This window comes from Macadamia integrifolia, chromosome 8, assembly GCF_013358625.1.
Source record: "Macadamia integrifolia cultivar HAES 741 chromosome 8, SCU_Mint_v3, whole genome shotgun sequence".
Lineage (NCBI taxonomy): Eukaryota > Viridiplantae > Streptophyta > Magnoliopsida > Proteales > Proteaceae > Macadamia > Macadamia integrifolia.
Genome location: NC_056564.1, coordinates 15,399,849 through 15,421,588, shown reverse-complemented (window position 1 = coordinate 15,421,588; position 21,740 = coordinate 15,399,849). Strand labels below are relative to the sequence as shown.

The window sequence follows — 21,740 nt, the reverse complement described above, 5'->3', positions numbered from 1 at the left end:
TTCTTAGTAGATAGCGAATCCGATTCAGAATATCGATAAAAATCTTGCAGTAAGCTTTGGCATTGATATATTTAGTTCACTAATCTCTCGTAGATTGTGTTATTCCAAGTGTTTGAGCTGAGTATTACGAGATGAATCAAATTTTCATTCATTTTCGTCATTTGAGAATTATGCAAATGATTGACAAAAAGTCTTGTGCACTACAGTGTAGATGTAGCCACAGAAAAGTACACAACATTGGTATTAGAGTAAACCAGTATAGTGTTATAATCAAAGAAAATAATAAAAATGAATCGAAAAAGTGGTTTTAGTGTTTGGGTATTATGAAAATAGCACGTTTAATTTTTTATTCTCAGTTGATTGCGAACCCGATTTAAAATTTCCTTTTTTATAAACAATCATATCAGTTCGAAGACATTTTGAGACTTTGAAAATAACGTTCTTCACACCTATTGTATTTTTGAATTTGTTTGTTGTTGCACAGAGGAAAAAATATACAATTTTGGTATCAGAGTCAACCTCTACAGTGCTATAATCGAGAAAAATACTAAAATTGAACAGAAAAAACAAGAGTTCTGGTATTTTGATTTCACTGAAATGCCCCGCTCAATTTTATTTTCTTAGTAGATAGCGAATCTGATTCAGAATATCGATAAAAATCTTCCTATAAGCTTTGGCATTGATATATTTAGTTCACTAATCTCTCGTAGATTGTGTTATTGCAAGTGTTTGAGCTGAGTATTACGAGATGATTCAAATTTTCATTCATTTTCGTCATTTGAGAATTATGCAAATGATTGACAAAAGTCTTATGCACTACAGTATAGATGTTGCCACAGAAAAGTACACAACATTGGTATAAGAGTCAACCAGTACAAAGTTATAATCCAAGAAAATAATAAAATTTAAAAAAAAGTGGTTCTAGTGTTTGGGTATCCTTAAAATAACACGTTTAAATTTTTTATTCTCAGTTGATTGCGAACCCGATTCAAAACTTTCTTTTTTATAAACAATCATATCAAGTTGAAGACATTTTGAAACTTTGAAAATAACGTTCTTCTCACTTATTGTATTTTCGAATTTGTTTGTTGTTGCACAGAGGAAAAAATATACAATATTGTTTGAGATGTGATGGCACTATGCAATCGTACTATTGTCATATAGGAGCATGCGGTTTAGGATTTTTACCTTCCCGTGCTACGACCCTTCCCAACAGGGGTTAAGGTGTTGGGTTACCATTTGGGGGGAAGCAGTGGTCGCGGTTGTCGAGTCACTGTGGCGGCTAGACATTACACCCGGCTGGTCATTAGGACAGTCGGCAACCCCGGTGGTATATTCAAGAGGGCCAATTGTACAACTTTTAAATTGTTGGAGTCAGCTCCTTTAATTTCAATCATTTACTTTTTTGTTGAGAGCCGGTGGTCGGCATGTTTTTACTTTTTCGAGTACTTACGGTGGGCCTTCTCCGACAGCCCTATGGGCGTATCACGGGATGGAGTTCGCGGCCCATACCCGGAGTATACGCGCACTGTGGCTGTAGTAGCACTAAACCAAAGACTTAGTAATGTTGCTTAGGTGGATGTGATTTAAAATGTATTGCATAGCATGTAGTGCATATAATTGTGTTTTGTTGTGTGGACTGTTGTGTGGTCCATCTTTCCACTTACTGAGCTAGTGAGTTCATCCCACGTGTGCACCTCTTTTTAGATGATTTTGCAGGTCATCCATCTGAAGAGCACAGGTTGGGTCCCACGGTTGAGTTCCCTGAAGAGGACTAGTGGGCCCTTGAGGAGTTAGAGCACGGTACTGATTGCCCGTGCGAGAGTTGTGCTGTGGGACCACAGTTCTGATGCCGAACTGAGCTCCACTTTTGAGGCCGAGCTGATCTCTACCATGTGATGCCGAGCTGGGCTCAACCTTTGATACCGAACTGAGCTCTAGGCTTTGATACCGAGCTGAGCTGTATACTCTGATTTTTGGTGGTTTCCTCTTTGTACTTGATATGTGAATTGTACTTTTATTGTGTAATTATCATGCCTTCGGGCCCACATGTATATAACTATTTTATCACAATTCGGGTATCAAGTATTATGGAAATATTCATAGGTAAACCAAGCCTTCCGCTGATCTAATAAGCTTTCATTAGTTGTGTGTATGCTATGGTGGAATACTGTATCTGTTGATCCTGGCAGGTTTGGGTTAACTGGTGTTAACCCGGTCACTGGCCCGGTTCTGTGCGAACGGGGTGTGACAACGGTGGTATCAGAGCGTCATGCTCTAGTCCACTCACAGCATACCATTAGAATCCCGTAGAATCTACAATAGGAAAATGGGATTGGGTTAATGTAAAAGCTTTAAAGAGTTAAAAGCCAAAGAAAGAAAGGAATAAAGATGGTTGCATTTAGATATTGCATTCATGGCATGTGTGAGAGTAGATAAAAGCTAATTTAATTGGTGTCATAACCTATAGAGTACTAGTTTGACGAAATTTCGGCAGCATAACGGCGTAAAATGGGATTTCCAAAAATTTACACACAAACACCTGATAAACAACATATATATATATATATATATAATATGACAATGATCAAAAGTAACAATGGACACCACAACTAAACTACACAAGTATTCAACATATAAATTCATCACCAACCACTATCAAAATACATTATCCCACAAATAAGTCCAGTTACAGTGCAAGTACAAGGAATTAGAAAAGAAAAGAAATATACAATAGGATCCAATAACAGGAAACAGATAAGAAGCTGGTGTGGGCGAGCTAAGCCCTCACTGATCATCATCGCCGTCGTCTATGATTACTACGTTCACCGGAGGTCTAGAGTTGACGTCGAGACGATGGTCGTAGTAGTCAAACCTAGCGTTCACCAGCCGTACCTCCCTCTACGGCCGTGTAGATGCAGTAAGCTATGAAGGCCGCTATGAAGCCCACCTAGTCCCGATGACCTCCTCTGGGGAGCAAGTTGAACTGGACCAAACGGGCAAACATGCGAACCTCAGGGTAGAAGGATGTCTCGGACTCCGGACGGGCACTGCTGCCACAGATGGTCTCGTAGATGTAGTTTGGCGTCTCCAAACTCATGAATGGTCCCAAGGGCTTACTCCTGGGAGGACTGTAGTAACGGTGGCTGGCTGCTGAGATGCCCAAGATACTGGCCAAGGTGTCCACGGTCAGCTGGATGTCCACCCCCTTCACCAAGCTGACTATAGTGTACTCCCCGAACTGATAGGAAACCTCCAAGTTGCAGTAGAACCTATGAACTAGCTGCTCATAGCACGGGCGGTCTACGTGGAGGATAGACTCCCAACCCAGTGCTGTGAACCTCTCCTGAAGCCGAGCCTTATGGAAGTCGTCGACTACCACGGTCTTCTCCATCATTACCGACCTTTTCAGGAAAGCCGGCCAGTTGGCTGCTGCCTCTGCACTATGGAAGAGCTCCTCATCATAGTCCGAAGGGTCAAACCGGGCAGGTCCGGGTCTCCCTGTGCAGGGGGTTGGAGAGCTAGTTACCGCACTCTTCTGCTTAGAAGCAGTGGTCTTACTTCGAGTGGCAGAGGATGTGGGCTCCTTGCCTCTGCGAGATGACATCTTGGCAAGAAAAGAGGAAAGCAGAGTGAGTAAGGAAAAGAGAATGACAACAATAAGAGGAAGCCCCAAAACCCAATTCTCGCAAAACAGAAAATGCGACAAGCGAGGAATGATAGGGAGTCCATGGACGAGATGCACGTAAGTGATAACACAGAATCATGGAAAAAAAAACAGCAATATGATAGAAAGGGGCATATGTAATATGAGAGGATTCGAATTTTCAATGCGCAAGTTCATTCACAATGGAGTAAAGCTTGAAACTATAGGTCTAAGACGGAAATGCCATGGTAGCGAGATCATGAACATGCAAAAACATACGCTAATAGACTGTGGAGGTCCACAAATACCAAGTATGTAAAGAAAAATCAAGGAAACCCAACACAAAAGAGGGATTTTCATGGGAAGGCATGGGGATTTCAAGCATAAGGGACTTTCCATGAATTCTATAGCATGTTAAACACAAATCAAGCATAATGCATCACAATTGAATCATTAATTGAAGAAAAGGGAGCAAGAATTGAAGAAATCCCCAAATTTGAGAAAACTAGGGCATGATTGGGGTTTTTCTCAAAATGGGGAGATAAATCCTAACAAACTAGAAATAACCACAAGAGAAACATCACAATCACATGGAAACACTATTCTATGGAAAGAAATATGGAAAAAGAACCTAGATTAAAGTCTACACATGAATTCTACCCCCCAAGTAAAAATTCTGAGAAAATGGGCAGAAAAACTTACTTGGAAGTGGGGGAGTTGAATCTTCTCACAAATCGCCGGGTTGATGAGTGGAATTGCGAGTGGAAGCGTCAAAATGGTCTCCAAAATCGCCTGGGGAGAGAGAGAGAGAGAGAGAGGAGAAAGGAGGGAAATACGACTGAACAGAGCCCGATGGGCCCTGTTCGAGTTTTTCACTCGGCCAGGACTGGCGGGCCACCCTGCCCACCGGTGCCACCCGCCGATTGAGGATTGGGACCGGCGGGCCGACCGGTGGGCCAACCTGCCCACCGGTGCAGCCCATCGGTTGAGGAAACTTGGGAAAAATGATTTTTTTTTATTAATGTCATTAATATAATTATATTGATTTTTGTCATTATTCTTATAATTGCATGTCATGGTCAAGTGGGACTGTTGACATACTTGTCGGAGCACCGGTCTTGTATCTTGGAATTAAGTTGCGGTTAGTTTCAGACTATCATACACTACAATACCCTATGTGACGGCATATACTTGTGTGTCGAAATCAATTTTACGGTGTTTAACCAATGTGGTGCATGATATATTCCAGGTACAGGGATACGATGGTACGTACTAGATCCGGTAGCAATGCCCGAGGTACCTCACGTGGTCCTTGTCCGGTCGGTCGACCACCGAATCCCAGGAGGTCCCGCTCTGTGGGGCAAACCTCACCTCCACCACCTCCAGAGACCCTCGGTCAGGGTGGGGCACATGGGGACCCACCTATGACTACACTCCCGGACCCTCCACCGATTATTACTCCAAGAGATATTGCTACCATAATTCAACAGTCACAACAGGCTTTTTAGCAACAAATGCTTCAGCAACAGCAAGCATTTATGACTGCTATTCAGCAACAATTGGACCTTTCTCAATCAGGTCAACCTCCCCAGATACTTACTCCACAGGACCCGCCTGTAGGGTCTGGTACGGGACCACAAGTGGGGGGTACACCTCTAAATCCACCATTTGGCATTCCTCCGTATGGGGTACCCCCTCCATACCATTACTACCCCGCTTATGCTCCCAATTACCTGGCGGTGAATAATACGTCAAAGGTAGTGGAGTCATTCAAGAGGAACTTACCACCTGTATTCTCTAAGGTGGGGAGTGATCCTCTGGAACCAGAGCAGTGGATCCAAGAATTGGAGAAAATATTTGAGGTGATCGAGTGCACGGATGCACAGAAACTCATTTGTGCAGGGTTGCAACTCAAGAAGGAGGCCAATTCTTGGTGGCAAGCCTCCAAGCCCATATTGTTGGCTACCCATCCAGAACCCACCTGGGAACAGTTCAAGGAGTTGTTCTTGGACAATCATTACCCACGCAGCTTCAGAGACCGCAAGGAGACTGAGTTTATGGCTTTAACTCAAGGAGGTAAGACTATCCTTGAGTACCAACAGCAATTTGAGAGCTTGTTCCATTTTTTCCCAAGGTATATGAGGACAGCTGAAGAGAAGGCTGCGAGATTCCTAAAAGGCCTAAAAGCATCCATTGGGTCTGTGCTTGAGGTCTTGGATTTGACTGACTATGGCCAGATTGTGCAGAAGGCCAAGACCATGGAGGATAAGCAAAAGGGAGAACAGTCCCTCACCCCTGGACTGTGGAAGAAAACGAACCCATTTCCGGATATGGGAAACTCCTCCAAGGCATACCGCGGATCGTACAGTTCTAGGCATATGTATAGGCAGCCCTATAGATCATCTGGCTACCCTCCTAGACCAGCTGGTGGTTCGGGGTCCACATCTTTTCGCCCGAACACTAGTGCGGCACCTACAGCTCCAAGGCCAGCCCGACCTCCATCCGCAACGGGTCAAGTGCAGAGGGGCCCTGCCCCAGTTCTGACATCTCAGATTCCTTGCTTTAACTGCCATTCATATGGGCACTATACGAAAGACTGTCGGGTCAGACCAGCCTTGCCCTCCAATCAGCCCTCGGCGTACTGACCTCCCTTAACTCGGGGAAGTCAACCACAGGGAAGGATGTATGCTCTGTCAGCTGAGGAAGCTGAGGCCAGTACAGAAGTAGTAGCAGGTACATTTAAATTAAGAATTTCCTTATGTTGAATATTGATGACCTGCTGAAATTATATGCATTGTTACACTAGGTGTCCTATCCATATCAGGCATACCAGCCTATGTTTTATTCGATTCAGGAGCTACTCATTCATTTGCATCTAAGAGATTTGCAGAGAAACTTGGGATGCCACCCAGGATCCTAGATCACGGAATGATTGTTAGTATACCTACTGGAAAAGTTACTCAGTTAAAGGAGGTGTATGGGCCGTGCCCAGTGGAAATTAGTGGAGAGAAATTTGATGCACAACTCATTAAGTTCAATATGCAGAATTTTGACATTATATTGGGCATGGATTGGTTGTCGGCTCATCGAACTAATGTGATGTGTGCTGAGAAGCTGATTAGGGTGACGGATGACGAAGGAAGAGAATTGGTATACCGAGCAGATAAAACGAAACGGGTGAGGAAGGTCCTTGTCTCCGCTCTTCAAGCGATAAAATTGTTAGAAAGTGGATGTTAGGGCTACTTAGCATCGGTGCTTGATGTTGATGCAAGGATTACACCTCTAGAAGAGGTAAAGGTGGTTAAAGCGTTTCTCGACGTCTTCCCAGATGATCTGATACATTTACCACCTGATAGAGAGTTAGAGTTTGCCATAGATTTGACTCCTAGAGCAGCTCCAGTATCTAAGGCTCCATACAGGATGGCACCAGTTGAATTGAAGGAGTTGGAGTTGCAGTTGTAGGAACTATTGGAAAAGGGGTTTATTAGCCTAAGTGTTTCACCTTGGGGAGCCCCAGTGTTGTTTTTCAAGAAGAAAGATGGTAGCTTGCGTATGTGCATCGATTACCAGGAATTAAATAAGCTAACCATTAAGAACCAGTATCCGTTGCCACGCATTGATGATTTATTTGACCAGTTGCAGGGTGCCAAAGTATTTTCAAAGATAGACCTTCGATCAGGCTATTATCAGCTCAAGATAAAGAGCAGCGATATACCCAAGACAGCATTTAGGACTCGGTATGGTCACTATGAGTTCCTAGTGTTATCTTTTAGGTTAACCAATGCACCGACAGCATTCATGGATTTAATGAATCGAGCATTTCATGACATACTCGATAAATGGGTACTTATTTTTATTGATGACATCTTAATCTACTCCAAGACAGAAGAGGAGCACACCCAACATTTGAGAATGGTGTTACAGAGGTTGAGAGAACAACGATTGTTTGACAAATACAGCAAATGTGAATTTTGGCTTGAGAAAGTTGGATTCCTGGGACACGTAGTGTCTAAGGCCGGAATCGAGGTAGATCCCAAGAAGGTGAAAGCAGTAGTAGAATGGGAAAGCCCCAAGAATGTCACTGAAATTAGAAACTTCTTGGGTTTGGCTGGATATTATCGGCGCTTCATTGAGAATTTCGCCCGAATCTCAGCACCAATGACTAAATTAACTAAAAAGGGTGTGAAATTCGACTGGATAGAGGAATGTGAGAAGATTTTCCAAGAATTGAAGAAGAGGTTGGTGTCGGCCCCTGTGTTGACCATCCCTGAAGGCACAGGTGGAATGACAGTCTACACTGATGCTTCCAAAGTTGGTTTGGGTTGTGTTCTGATGCAACGCGGTAAGGTAATAGCGTATGCATCCCGACAACTAAAGGAGTATGAGAAGAACTACCCCACTCATGACTTGGAACTAGTCCCAGTCATTTTTGCCCTTAAAATTTGGCAACATTATTTGTATGGGGAGAAGTGTGAAATATACAGTGATCACAAAAGCCTTAAGTACTTTTTCACCTAGAAGGATTTGAACATGAGGCAAAGGAGATGGCTTGAGCTCATGAAGGATTATGACTGCGACATTCAGTATCATCCCAGCAAAGCAAATGTAGTGGCGGATGCGTTGAGTCGGAAGGCACAGACTATGTCGCTCTCATGCTTAGCAGTCAGTCCATCACTTGTGTAGGAGGCGACACTAATGGATGAAGCTCTCTTATATAAAGGAGCAACCTTAGAATTGGAACGTCAACCAGAAAACCTTAAATGGTTGACTGTATCCTTGACGGCTCTACAGGTGCATCCGGCTATTAGGCAAGAGGTAATAATGAAACAACCTTTGGATCCTGAATTGCAGCGGATCAGAGCATTGATGTTTCGAGGCAGATTGTGTGTACCCGATGATTTGGATATACAAGATAAGATAGTGCAAGAGGCACATAGCTCCGAGTACTCACTCCACCCAGGAAGTACAAAGATGTACAAAGACCTCAAACAAAATTACTGGTGGCCAAGCATGAAGGTCACAATAGCTCTGTATGTGGCGACTTGTCTCACATGCCAAAAAGTAAAAGCTGCGAGGCATCAACCTTATGGTACTCTTCAGCCACTCCCAGTACCAGAATGGAAGTAGGAAAGGATTACAATGGACTTAGTCACCGGACTACCATGTACACCTAAGGGGATGGACACGATATGGGTAATCGTTGATCGGCTTACCAAGACTGCTCATTTCATTTCTATCAAGACCAAGTTCTCTATGGCCAAACTAGCACAACTTTACATGGACAACATAGTGCGCTTACATGGAGTGCCAGTGAGCATGGTATCAGATAGGGACCCAAGGTCACTTCCAGATTTTGGAAAAGCTTCCAACGTGCCTTGGGATCACAGTTGAATTTGAGTACTGCTTTCCACCCACAGACGGATGGTCAGTCGGAGCGAACCAGACAGATATTAGAAGACATGCTCAGGGCATGTATAATGAAAATGTGTGGTAGTTGGGAAGAATATATACCTCTTATGGAGTTTGCCTATAACAACAGTTACCAAGCTACAATTGGGATGGCTCCGTATGAGGCATTATATGGCAGGAAGTGCAGAACTCCTTTGTATTGGGATGAGGTAGGTGAACGTCGAATGTTAGGACCTGAGATGATACAGATGACTTGTGACAAGTCGATGTTATTCAAGAATGGATTAAAGCAGCTCAGTCCCGTCAAAAGAGCTATGCGGACACCTGCAGAAAAGACATCGAATTTCAGCCAGGGGAAAAGGTATTTCTCAAGATCTCTCCTACTAAAGGGTTGCAAAGGTTTCACCGAAAGGGGAAGTTGAGCCCAAGATACATTGGACCATTTGAGATCTTAGCCCGGGTTGGCTCAGTAGCCTACATGCTTGCTCTGCCACCTTCACTTGGGGATGTTTATAATGTATTCCATGTATCCATGCTGAAGCGATACGTTCATGATCCCTCTTATGTATTACCCGTGGAGCCAGAATACCTTGAAGCTGACATGACCTATACAGAGCAGCCAGCTGAAATCTTAGATCGAAAGGTGAAGACCCTTCGTAATCGCTCCATTTCCTATGTAAAGGTGTGATGGGCTAATCATTCACTTGGAGAAGCATCTTGGGAGAAAGAGGATGAAATGCAAGCCAAGTACCCTCGTCTTTTTGATCAACCAGGTACGCAATTTCGAGGACAAAATTTTTTAGAAGGGGGGGTAAATGTAATACCCTACTTCTTAAACCCGGTCTGATTACACGGTTGACCCGGTTTAACTATGCAGGACCCGAACCGGAGAGAGTTAGAGCGGGTTCCTTATGGACTATGATGGCAAGGGTGACCTTAAACACCGGCTGGCCCAACAAGTCCGAGCCAGTGCCAGAAGAGACGGGAATACCCAAGCCGTGCACATGCACCTATTATAAGGCCATGTACGGATAAAGTAGGTATGTAGCTGTATATTAAGGTGTATACGTATATTACATCGTATGCCAAGGGTGAGGTTCGCGCTGAGGCCCGAACTTTGTCAAAATCCCAAGTTTTAGCCCTCAAGTGGGCGGACAGGTGGGCGCATCCACCCACATAAGTGACCCACCCATGTGAATTACTTAGTATTTTAAAGAAGTATATATAGCATTTATACTTTTCTTTTCTTTTCTCATTTATGACACTCGTACGTTGGTGAGAGGAGTAAAGAGGAGAGAGAAAAGAAAGGGAAGAAGAAGGGAAGAGAAGGAAGAGGAAGAAGAGATGGATGTCATCGACGCCGAGGCTTGATCTCCCCATTCCGGCGCTGGAAGAGTGATCTTCAACACTAGATCTACATTTGGAGGTAAGCAAAGCTTGGGTCCCTTAAACCTTCACTATACCCAAGTGAAACCCTTGGTTTGGGTAGGGTTTCTTGAGATCTTGTAAATCCACTTTCAAATAATGAATCTAAGGTTTAATAGATGACATATGTGTTGATCTTAAAGGATTTAAAGAAGTATTTACAAGGTTGGGGAAGCACTGTGGATTTGAAGTGATTTTGAGGTTTTGAAGGTGTTCTTGAGCAAAGAAGGTAAGATGGCTTCCCATCACTTAAATCTAACCCAGATCTAGGTTAGAACCATCCTATAAGACCTTGAAAGTGTGAAGAATGGGTTTGGAAAAGCCCCATTTGAATTCCCAAAGAATGAAGGAAGTTGGGAAGAAACAGCAGGTTTCCCGCCAAGACCGGTGGGCAAGACCGGTGGGCCAACCTACCCGCCGGTCCACACCACCTGTCTGACCCACCTGAGAAGCTCTGAATGTGATTTTTTCGTCCGATTGGGCCCAAATCGGACATGTGACCTTCTTTTAGGATTCTAAACATGACCGTGTCATTGGATCATGTTAATTTTGATTTCAGAACGGTGAAATACTAACCCCACTCACTCATGTTAGGTTCACTAAATCCTACGCGTCTCGCACCGGATCTCACCCATACCGAACGGGAATCCTTGTACACTACAGGTAAGTTGGGAGAGGACGTTTGGCCTTGTTTCAAGGCATTGTTTGGCATTCATTTAATCGTATTTAGTCTAGTCATGCCATCATGAAAATGCTATGTAGATTAGTCATCCTCACATGGTTATGCATAGGTGTTGTGTTTATTTTCTAAATGCCAAGTGATAATATGTTTCTACAATGAATGTGAACATCATTGTGCATGATGCATTAATAGTTAGATGCCATAGTCGGCTTGGAAACGAGTGCATTGGTGGCCCGTGGTATGGGACGCGGTGGCACTATGCAATCGTACTATTGTCATATAGGAGCATGCGGTTTAGGATTTTCACATTCCCGTGCTACGACCCTTCCCAATAGGGGTTAAGGTGTTGGGTTACCATTTGGGGGGAAGCAGTGGTCGCGGTTGTCGAGTCACTGTGGCGGTTAGACATTACGCCCGACTGGTCATTAGGATAGTCGGCAACCCTGGTGGTATATTCAAGAGGGCCAATCGTACTGCTTTTAAATTGCTGGAGTCAGCACCTTTAATTTCAGTCATTTACTTTTCTGTTGAGAGCCGGTGGTCGGCATGTTTTTACTTTTCTGAGTACTCACGGTGGGCCTTCTCCGACAGCCCTATGGGCGTATCGCGGGATGGAGTTCGCGGCTCGTACCCAGGGTATACGCGCACTGTGGCTGTAGTAGCACTAAACCAAAGACTTAGTAATGTTGCTTAGGTGGATGTGATTTAAAATGTATTGCATAGCATGTAGTGCATATGATTGTGTTTTGTTGTGTGGACTGTTGTGTGGTCCATCTTTCCACTTACTGAGCTAGTGAGCTCATCCCACGTGTGTACCTCTTTTTAGATGATTTTGTAGGTCATCCATCTGAAGAGCACGGGTTAGGTCCCACGGTTGAGTTCCCTGAAGAGGACTGGTGGGCCCCTGAGGAGTTAGAGCACGGCACTGATTGCTCGTGCGAGAGTTGTGCTGCGGGACCACAGCTCTGATGCCGAGTTGAGCTCCACTTTTGAGGCCGAGCTGAGCTCTACCATGTGATGCCGAGCTGGGCTCAACCTTTGATACCGAGCTGAGCTCTGGGCTTTGATACCGAGCCGAGTTGTGTACTCTGATTTTTGGTGGTTTCCTCTTTGTACTTGATATGTGAATTATACTTTTATTGTGTAATTATCATGCTTTCGGGCCCACATGTATATAACTATTTTATCACAATTCGGGTATCAAGTATTATGGGAATATTCACAGGTAAACCAAGTCTTTCGCTGATCTGATAAGCTTTCATTAGTTGTGTGTATGTTGTGGTGAAATATTGCATCTGTTGATCCTGACAGGTTTGGGTTAACCGGTGTTAACCCGGTCACTGGTCCGGTTCTGTGCGAACGGGGTGTGACAATATCAATGTCAAATAAAACCAGATATAGATGCTTGATCAAATCCAGGTATTCAGTGTCCTTATTTACAATCATTTAAGTATCCAACATTCTTATTACAATCATTTAATAAATATGATCACCCCGTTTGCAGTCATTTCCATCTAGCTAACTATAATCATTTCCTTCCAGCTCAAAGCCTCCATGAGTTTGGCTTTGTTTTCTGATCCAAGCATTTTTTTTCTACATAAGCAATGATTACCTGAAGTCCACTGTTACTTATGCGGGATATATTGTCATCAAAATCAATGTCGTTGAACAACTGCCTAGTGTAGTTGGTGACCTGTGGTGCCTAAAAAGACCATGTTCACCAGGAGGTCTCGAATTCAAACCTCCTAGGTCTTATCGCATCAACTCCCTAATTGTAAAAAATAAAAATTATAGTTGCTGGATTATAGAACTATAATCTTTGGTGACTGGTTATCACCAATGTGTTTTTCCATTTGGTTTTTTTTTTTTTTTTTTTCTTATTTGCAGAGTCTGATATTGTTGTTAGTTCACGAACGATTTCTACACCAGCTTCTTTTAGTTCTCGATGAATATAACCCTTGATCTCGTTGCGATCATCTCACACATAAAATTCTAAGATATCTTCAATTCCTTTGAAGTTGAACAAAGCCATTCGATTTAATTCAAAATGATCTTTTGGTTTCTATGGTGTGGAACTGAACACTTCTCAATATCCCAATATATGTAGATTGATTTTCGGGCTGCCCCTATCCTCAGTAGATTGTTGTTTTTTTTTTTTTTAAATTATGAATTGTGCCCATTGATTAAGACCCAAATTTTAATCACCAACGTGAAAAAATCTATTGAAAATATGATATCAGAGCAACAGATCATAATGTAGTAATGGTATCAGAGCAACAAAATTTAGTGCAGTTATGGTATTTGACCCAAAAAAAATTTAGTGTTGAGAAACTTATATCAAGGTCAAATAATACCAGATGTAGATGCGCTATCAAAGCCCAGGTATTTAGTGTCTTTATTTACAATCATTTAGGTATCCAATGTTCTTATTATAGTTATTCAATAAATATGATCACTCCGTTTGCAGCCATTTCCATCCAGCTAACTACAATCATTTTCTTTCTGGACATAGCCTCTATGAGTATGGCTTTGTCTTCTGATCCAACCATTTTTTGTACACAAGCGACAATTACCTGATGTCCACTGTTAACTATACAGCATACAGTGTCATCAAAATCAGATTTGCTAAATAATAGAACTCTAATATTTGGTGACTAGTTAACACCAATATGTTTTTCCATTTGTTTTTTTTTTTTTTTTTTTTTAATCTACAGAATTCGGTATTGTCGTAATTTCATGAAGGGTTTCTACACCATTTTCTTTCAGTTCTCAATTAATATAACCCTTGATCTCGTTGTGGTCGCTGCACACATAGAATTCTGAGATATCTTCAATACATATGAAGTTGAACAAAGCCATCTGATTTTATTCACAACGATCTTTTGATTTTTAATGTGTGAAACTGAACAATTCTCGATATACAGTTTATGTATACTGTTTTTGGGCTGCCACTGTCCTCGGTAGTGTGTTGCTTTTTTTTGAAATTATGAATTGTCCACATTGATTAAGTCCCAAAAGTTAATCACCAAATAATCATTTAGTCATCCATCGTTATTATCTAATCGCCAACCCATAGTGCAATCCGTCAACCACATAACGGCTATGCTCCCACACAAAACTTGACCTGTTCAACAACTATTAGGGTAACTTAGGGAAAATGGGGGTAGTTCTTTATTATTTATTTAATAAGAAAAGGCACAGCGCTGAGAGTTGGGAATTTGATTTATGGCTGTTAATTAATGAGATAATTAATCATCATACAATAACAACAAAGTCTTATCCCAATTTAATGAACTCGGATGGATAAGTAATTGCATCATATTACAGCCCACACATTTAGCAGGTTCTTTCTCCCTTACATAAAAAATGAAAAGAATTAATTAGGACTGAATTTTCTTGCAGGCCTCGCATTCACCATGGGTGGCGATAAAGGCTGCCACGGAGTGAGTAGGGGGAAGGGGGTTTCTGGACCGTTGTATCACGTGGTGAACCTTAACCCTAAAATCAAGAAAAAACCTTCGTCCAATGAATTATTAAAAATAATTATCACCGTTTATCACGCGGTGTCAAGCCCCTTTTTTTTTTTTTGCCCTTTCTGGGAGTACATTGACTTAACCAAAAAGTGGGAGTACATTGACTTTAAAAAAGATTGACATTTGACCCAAAGGTTACCTGTTGGGAAGGAGGAGAAAGAAGAAATTTTTGGCTAGTTTGACTTGGAACGTCTCTGAACTACAAAGTCTACGGACATGACATATGAAGCAAAAATTTCCCCGGAAGAAGAAGCTTCACCTTTTGTACTTTGGAGGCCATCCTAATATCCTTGAAATTATATCATCCAGAAGCAATGAAATGTTCAAAAAATAATTCCCTTTTGTGATGTAATCAACCATGTAATACAGTCACACCACCATGAAGACACCATCACATTTGAGATGACCATGAATATCCATCAACAAAAAAAATTTGGGATCCTTTAAGATGATGACCATACAATCATCCAGCTTTGGATGGTGGAAGTGATAACTGGCGAAGCGCAGGGGCACGATGATGGTGCTGTTGGCCATGGATGTGATGATGATGTCCAGTATTAGTAGGATAATGATGATGATGATCAGGAGGATGAGGGTGAGGATGAAAATGAGGATGAGGATGAGGAGGAGGAAGATATGATGGTGATCTAGAAGTAGTGGAAGTGGTCATTCTGGAGTGATCTGGTCTGGTGCTTCTTGGCTTAATCTTCTGTTCTTTGATGGCTTCTATTTGTTCCAAAGTTTCCAAAACTTGTTGCATTGATGGTCGAGTTTTAGGCTCAGGGCCAAGACAACTGAGAGTAAGTTTAGCTGCTTGTAATGCACCTTTCATGGGATACTGCTTTTCCAAGCGAGCATCCATTATGCTTTTTAATTTTCTTCTATCATTTAGAGATGGCTTTGCCCACTCAACTAAATTATGCTGCCCACTTGGACGGTTCGTGTCCAGAGCTCGTAGGCCTGTTAATATCTCAAGCAGCACCACTCCGAACCCATATACATCACTCTTCACATACAGATGCCCTGTAAAAACAATACTCATATAAGTTTAGCTATGGGAGTACTAGTATCTTTCAACCTAATTGACCAAGCATACAATTTCACATTGGATGTGAGTAGCCTGATGTTCTCATTCTTGGAGGCATACTAGATTCCCATGCCCTGACAATGGCCATAAGATTTCTGATACTAGGGATTTGGGTAGAATTCATCCTTAAAAGCAAGCTGTAAAGGAGAAGCGTGGATCAGGTTCTCGTACGAGAACCATTCTCGTACGGACTGATCCACACAGTTGGAATCCACCACACAGTTAATTATTGAGTGGATACCATATGTGCAGATACCATGCGAGAATCAAGATTTGATCCGCTCTCATTAAAGAGGGCATCCAATTAAATACCTAAAAGTCTCAATACATGCAACCTTTACCAAGAACTTAGGCTAAACCCTACTATGATTGACAGCTGCCACCATGCCAAAAGCCACTTCATTGAAATTGGCCATGAAAGCACCATTTTCTGAGAAAATTTTGAAATATGCCAAGAAAATACCACGTCTCAAAAAAAATTGGAGTTGGGTAAGTAAGCACTATTTTTCCAGAAAAGTTAGGAATTGACAAAATAAATGCAATTTTTCTAGAAAAATTCAAAATTGGCCAAGAAAGCAAGAGATAGCTAGGCAGAGTTGGAAAGGAGGATTTTGGTATTACCTGTGGCAACATACTCAGGTGCAGCATAACCGTAAGTGCCCATAACTCGTGTTGTCACGTGTGAGTCACCTGCCAACGGCCCACATTTTGCCAACCCAAAATCTGATAGTTTGGCATTGTAATTCTGCATTCACAAATAAATAAATTAAAAAATACAGTTCAAGGATACTTCATTCATGAAAATTTCTCCCAACCATCAAATAAATAAAGGTTTTGAATGACAAGGGTTTACCCCATCGAGTAGTATATTGGAGGCCTTAAAGTCCCTGTAAATGACTTGCCTTTCTGAAGCGTGCAAGAAAGCCAGGCCTCGAGCGGCCCCTATTGCTATCTTAAGCCGTATACTCCAAGAAATTGGTTCCACAGCTGAACTTCCTGCATCAGAATAATGTTGCCCAATTAAATTTTCTAACGACTAGCTTTTAAGGATGAGTCTTACCTAAATCTTTAACATTTGAATCTTATATCAAATATTAATTCATAATAAGCTTATCTGAATTTCGGATCAACTAAAATAAAAATAATGCGATTCAGAAAAAAGAGTTGAGATTAGGAAGTAATACTTCTAAAAAGATGATTCTCCAAGCTTCCCTTTTGCATAAACTCATACACAAGTAATAGTTCTTTATCATCAATGCAGTAACCCAGGAGCTTTACAAGGTTGGGATGAGAAAGCCTCCCCAAGAAATTCACCTCCGCCTGAACCAAATTGATCAAAGTATATCAAACAAACAATAGGGAACTAAGATCATTCTTCTGATAGCAAAGTAGAAATAACGAAAAAAATAACTATGAAAATTGATCTAATTTAGTCTCTGCTCTTTGTTGCACTGCCATGTGCAAATCAACACTTATGATATTAAGCATACAAAAATTAACCAATCAGCGACAAACCTTACAAACTGAACCACATGCAGTAAGATTGAAATGTAAAACCCCTCGAAACTAAGTTCCAATATTATATATATGTAAAATGTCTCGGTCTTATCCCAAGTATGACCTTGGATAAAACCTATTGGAGGACAAGGATCCATATAACCGACCACATGTAGCTAAAACTTCCTGACTTGTTGGGCTGTGCTCTTTCCTCTTATTCTCTTCTTTATATTCTCACCTCTATTCTCTCTTCTCTCATTGTGAATTTTCCTTTCCTATTGTGTTTTGATTGGATCCATGTAACCGACCCATTCATTTAATGGATTAAGATTGAGATTGTTGTTGTACACTAAATGCTCAAGGCCCTTGCTGGTACGGGAGTCTTGGGAGGAGGGTCATAATGTACACAGTCTTACTCCCACTTCACGATGTGGCCGTTTCTTAACTTGAACCCATGACCCCTAGGTCCAATACAACTTTACTGATGTGCCAAGGTCACCAATACAAGTCAAAGACCTTTAATCATACGCTATTTAAAACATAATTAGTGATTCTTTTTCATTAATGGCATAATTGTACCCCACAAAAAAAAAATTATGGCTTAGTTTTTGTAGGTCTACTAAGCCCAACTCATTAACAAAGAACAAAAATGCAAATTAGATAAGGACAAGAATATTCAATTGAATTCTGAGAATAAAGAAATGGGTGAAATGAAAAAGAAAAATCCAGGGCTAGAGGAATGCTTGATGATTACCTGCCATTCTTCCAATCCTTGCATGCTCTCTGGATTCAATTTTTTTACTGCGATAGTCAATACTCCATTACCGATCTTCGTCGTCGGAGTGAAAGTTTTCTCATCGATCCAACCTTTGAAGACTTTCCCAAAACCACCCTCGCCAAGAACCGTATCAGGTCTGAAGTTTCTTGTGGCGCTCTTCAGCTCTGCGTAGCTGAAGATCTTCAAGTTTGGAGTGGGCAAGATGTGACCGCTTGGGAACGCCTCATCAAGGCTATGGCTAGTTGTGCTGCTTGAAAGCCCACCTTCGGTGCTGCTATTGGTATATGATGTTACTGTTTGACCAGACAAGAAAAATGGGGACTTCCGTGTTAGATCACAGCAATAGGTATCTAATCTCCTAAAAAAATGATTTTTTTTTTCTGAGGAATTCAAGGGAGGAATCGGAAATAGAAGGGAAATCAAAAAAGGAAAGAAAAGCAAGAGGGGAGCAAAGCCGATCTTCCCTTTTTGAGGATTTGGGCTGGGGGGGGGGTGTGGAGGGAGCTTACCTGGGGTAGAATGTCTGGTTGTGCTTGGGCTACGGTTGTTAACCTGAGCTTTACCTTGACCACCAAAGCAATTCCCCATATCTAGACTCTCTCTCTCTCTCCTCTGATGCTAACAAGTTGTTTCAGGGATCGACATGTTTTCTTTGATGCTAATAAGTTGTTTCAGTGATCAATTGACATGGATTTCATCTCTTATTCCTTGCTTACAAATCAGACACTAGAGGAAAGAAGGTGGAAGGGGACAAAGGAAAGAGTAGATCGTCTTCTTATTGGTGAGTCTTCGCTCTATTTTCCGTCTTTCCGCATTTTTCTTTATTTATTTAGTCATTTTTTTCACTGACTAATAAAATTAACATGAAAATTTTCAAGAATGATTAACTATTTAGCTCTAGTCAACGGCCGTGCAACAGAGACCAGTCTTTTTTTAATGAACAGACCGATAGACCACTCGCCTGTGTTTGAAGACTTCAAAGTCACTCCTCTTTCTCTTTAGTGGTTTTTTTTCTGTACGTAGAAAGAATTCAAAGAGAAGAAGAGTTCCCTCGTTCGAAGTGTTACGACATCGGGAATAACAAAGATAAGAAATAACCGTTCGAAAATCATAAATCCCCGATGTCATAGGTTAGTAGCCATTTTTTTTGATTGGATTCTCCCAATGGGCATGGTACCTAATGGGTTAGGACAGTTGGGGCCGTTTGATAACATTCTGGGAGAATGTTTTTGATGTTCTTCTATTCTGCGGGAATGCAAATAGAACAGAAATATGTATGGCACGTCCGGTTCATTTTTGTATTCCCCCGGAATGAACCAATGAAAAAGAATGACTAAAGAATACATTGCACGTGTACAAAAAAGTTACTTTTTTATTCTTTTACAAACTTAAAAGAACAAAACCATTCAAAATCCCACAACCCATTTTCTGCAACTCACGATCAACAACCCCTTTTCTGCAATAGGTTCTCACTCTCAGTCGCCGCTTCCCTGCAACGGTCGCTCTCTCTTGGTCGCCGCTTCCCTGCAATGGTCGCTCTCTCTCGGTCACCGCTTCCCTGCAACGGTCTCTCTCTCGGTCACCACTTCCCTGCCTCTCTCTCGGTCGCAGGTCGGTCACCGCTTCCCTACAACTCTCTCGGTCGTCGCTTCCCTACAGCAGGTATTGTCTCTCTCTCTCGCTCTCTCGCTCTCTCGCTCTCTCACAATCTCGCTCGAACTACTTTTTCGATTGAGTTTTGATTGATTGCAGAAAGTATTTCCTTTCCCTGTTTTACTTTTTTGGAGATTTCTGAATCTATATAGATAGTGGATTTGTTTTTCTTTTTATTCTTCCTTTTGCCCTTTTTAGAAAAATTGATTATTCCTGAGTTTCTCTCTCTCTCTCTCTCTCTCTCTCTCTCTCTCTCTCTCTCTCTCTCTCTCTCTCTCTCTCGCTCTTTCTTCCTGCTATCTTGTTCAACCCCAAATAAATATAAAAAAAAAAAGGTGGGGACTTGCTTCTTTTTTTTTCTTTCTGGGTTTTCAGCCATTGATGCTCTGGTTTATTGCTTGAAAAGAAGATTAATTTTTTCATCTTTATATTCCAAGTAATTAATAAAGGTAAAATCTTTGAGCATTTCTTCTTTTCTTGATATGTGTTTCTTATTTCACTCTCGTTTCTTGCTTGGATTTTGGGACATCTGTAAATTGCAGTGATTTGGGAGATTTTCTTGCTCTAATATTGGGATTTTTGTGAAGTCTGAAAAGGTGTTTGGTAAATTTTTTATTTCTGTCTGGTTATGGTGATCTCTGTTCTTGACTGCTCAAGTTTCGTAGTTGCTTACTTTGATCGATCGTGATGGGTTTCTGAAAAATACCCATTTGAGCATATTTCATCATTCTCATCTTAAGATTCTTATTTATTTATCTGTTAAATTTTATCATCAGCAAAGATTGTCCATTTATATTTATGTGGCAAGGAAGAAAAATTTCAGTGCTTAATGAGATTGATATTTTGGATGAAGGTTGGTTGTGTAAATTTCAGTGCTTAATGAAATTGATATTTTGGAGCTGGAAGAGGGCTTTTATTAGGATTTGAGTATTCTATTTTGATGGGCAGCTAGGAAGATCAATTTGAAGTTCTTGGGCTTGATGTAAACAAATTATTTCCTTATTTAAGTTAAATTTGACCATAATAGCATGTTTGTAATTATTGATTTCATTGTTCAAAAGTGAATTTTCATTATTGTACTCTCCAGGAATAGAAGTGTTTGTCAAACGTTGTTTCTGTTCTTTTCCTGTTCTAAGGACATTTTTGAAATAGTTTTACCAAACGTTGTTTCTATTTCGCCAGAGTGTCTTCACAGCATGGAATCGAAAAAGAACACTTCTGTAAAAGAACACTCTCCAGGAATAGAAGCGTTATCAAACGGCCCCTTGGTGTCTATTAGACGATTCCTTGCATTTCAAGGTTTCCCAGCTATCCGCCTGTAAAAGAAAAAACCTGTTTGGGGTTTCATTTCCTTTCTTTAGTTAGGACTTAGGACGAATGTGCAAATACAAGGAAGAAAATAAATAAACAAATCATAAAAATAAAAAATTTAACATGATTCGGTACAACCTCAAAGAGAAGGTTCATTCTCAGGTAATAGTGCAAATGTTGGGTTTTGGACCACACATATGTGGGTGATCTATTTGGGCTTATTCGGCGCACTTAGAGGTATAGGCCTAGCCCAACTACTGTGGGAGTAGTTAAGGTGCTGGGTGGATACTATAAGTAGTCTCTATGATCCTTGTATAGTACTCTCTATGATCCTTGTATAGTAGTCTCTATGATCCCTGTAGCCATATTACGTGAGACACAATTTATTTATAGAGCTGTGGGAGAGATCTGTGAGGGAGACTACAGAAGATCATAGAGGATTGTTTGTGAGATTTATCTTCAAACACAAGGAACCTATGTTAGTGATGATAACTCGTGGAGGCTTCCCAAACTACATCACAAGTATGTTTCAGTCCCATTAATGCCCAATAGATTCTCTGTAATAGTTTTCAAATACTTATGAGTGTTCTAAGAGCTAAGAAGGGAGATTCCCCAGTCTATTTCTCCAACAAATGGTATCAAACCCACCCTTCTCAGACTTAGAACCCAAGAATTGAAGCTTAGATGAAAAACAGGGTTTTGCGAGGGGTTTCGTTGGA

At 41.3% G+C, this 21,740-nt stretch overlaps 2 protein-coding genes across 3 annotated transcripts; one reads left to right on the top strand and one right to left on the bottom strand.

Annotated features, from left to right (window-relative positions):
- Positions 1-14,934: 14,934 nt before the first annotated feature.
- LOC122085830 (probable serine/threonine-protein kinase PIX13) lies at positions 14,935-18,800 on the bottom strand. The gene is made up of 6 exons (XM_042654423.1): positions 18,567-18,800; positions 18,034-18,350; positions 16,967-17,102; positions 16,636-16,778; positions 16,404-16,527; positions 14,935-15,718 (listed from the first exon to the last, which is right to left on the bottom strand). The coding sequence occupies exons 1-6, from the start codon at positions 18,643-18,645 to the stop codon at positions 15,159-15,161; spliced, it is 1,359 nt and encodes a 452-aa protein (XP_042510357.1). The 5' UTR covers positions 18,646-18,800; the 3' UTR covers positions 14,935-15,158.
- On the top strand, positions 18,268-20,792 carry LOC122085831. 2 transcript variants are annotated; one of them, XR_006142240.1, is made up of 3 exons: positions 18,268-18,403; positions 18,781-18,838; positions 19,523-20,792. XR_006142240.1 is itself a non-coding variant. In XM_042654424.1 (3 exons), the coding sequence occupies exons 1-3, from the start codon at positions 18,745-18,747 to the stop codon at positions 20,588-20,590; spliced, it is 318 nt and encodes a 105-aa protein (XP_042510358.1). In that variant the 5' UTR covers positions 18,697-18,744; the 3' UTR covers positions 20,591-20,792. The 2 variants fall into 2 exon arrangements, 1 of the variants encoding a protein (XP_042510358.1); XM_042654424.1 differs by lacking the exon at positions 18,268-18,403 and having other exon boundaries at positions 18,697-18,838; positions 19,523-19,719; positions 20,564-20,792.
- Positions 20,793-21,740: the final 948 nt, after the last annotated feature.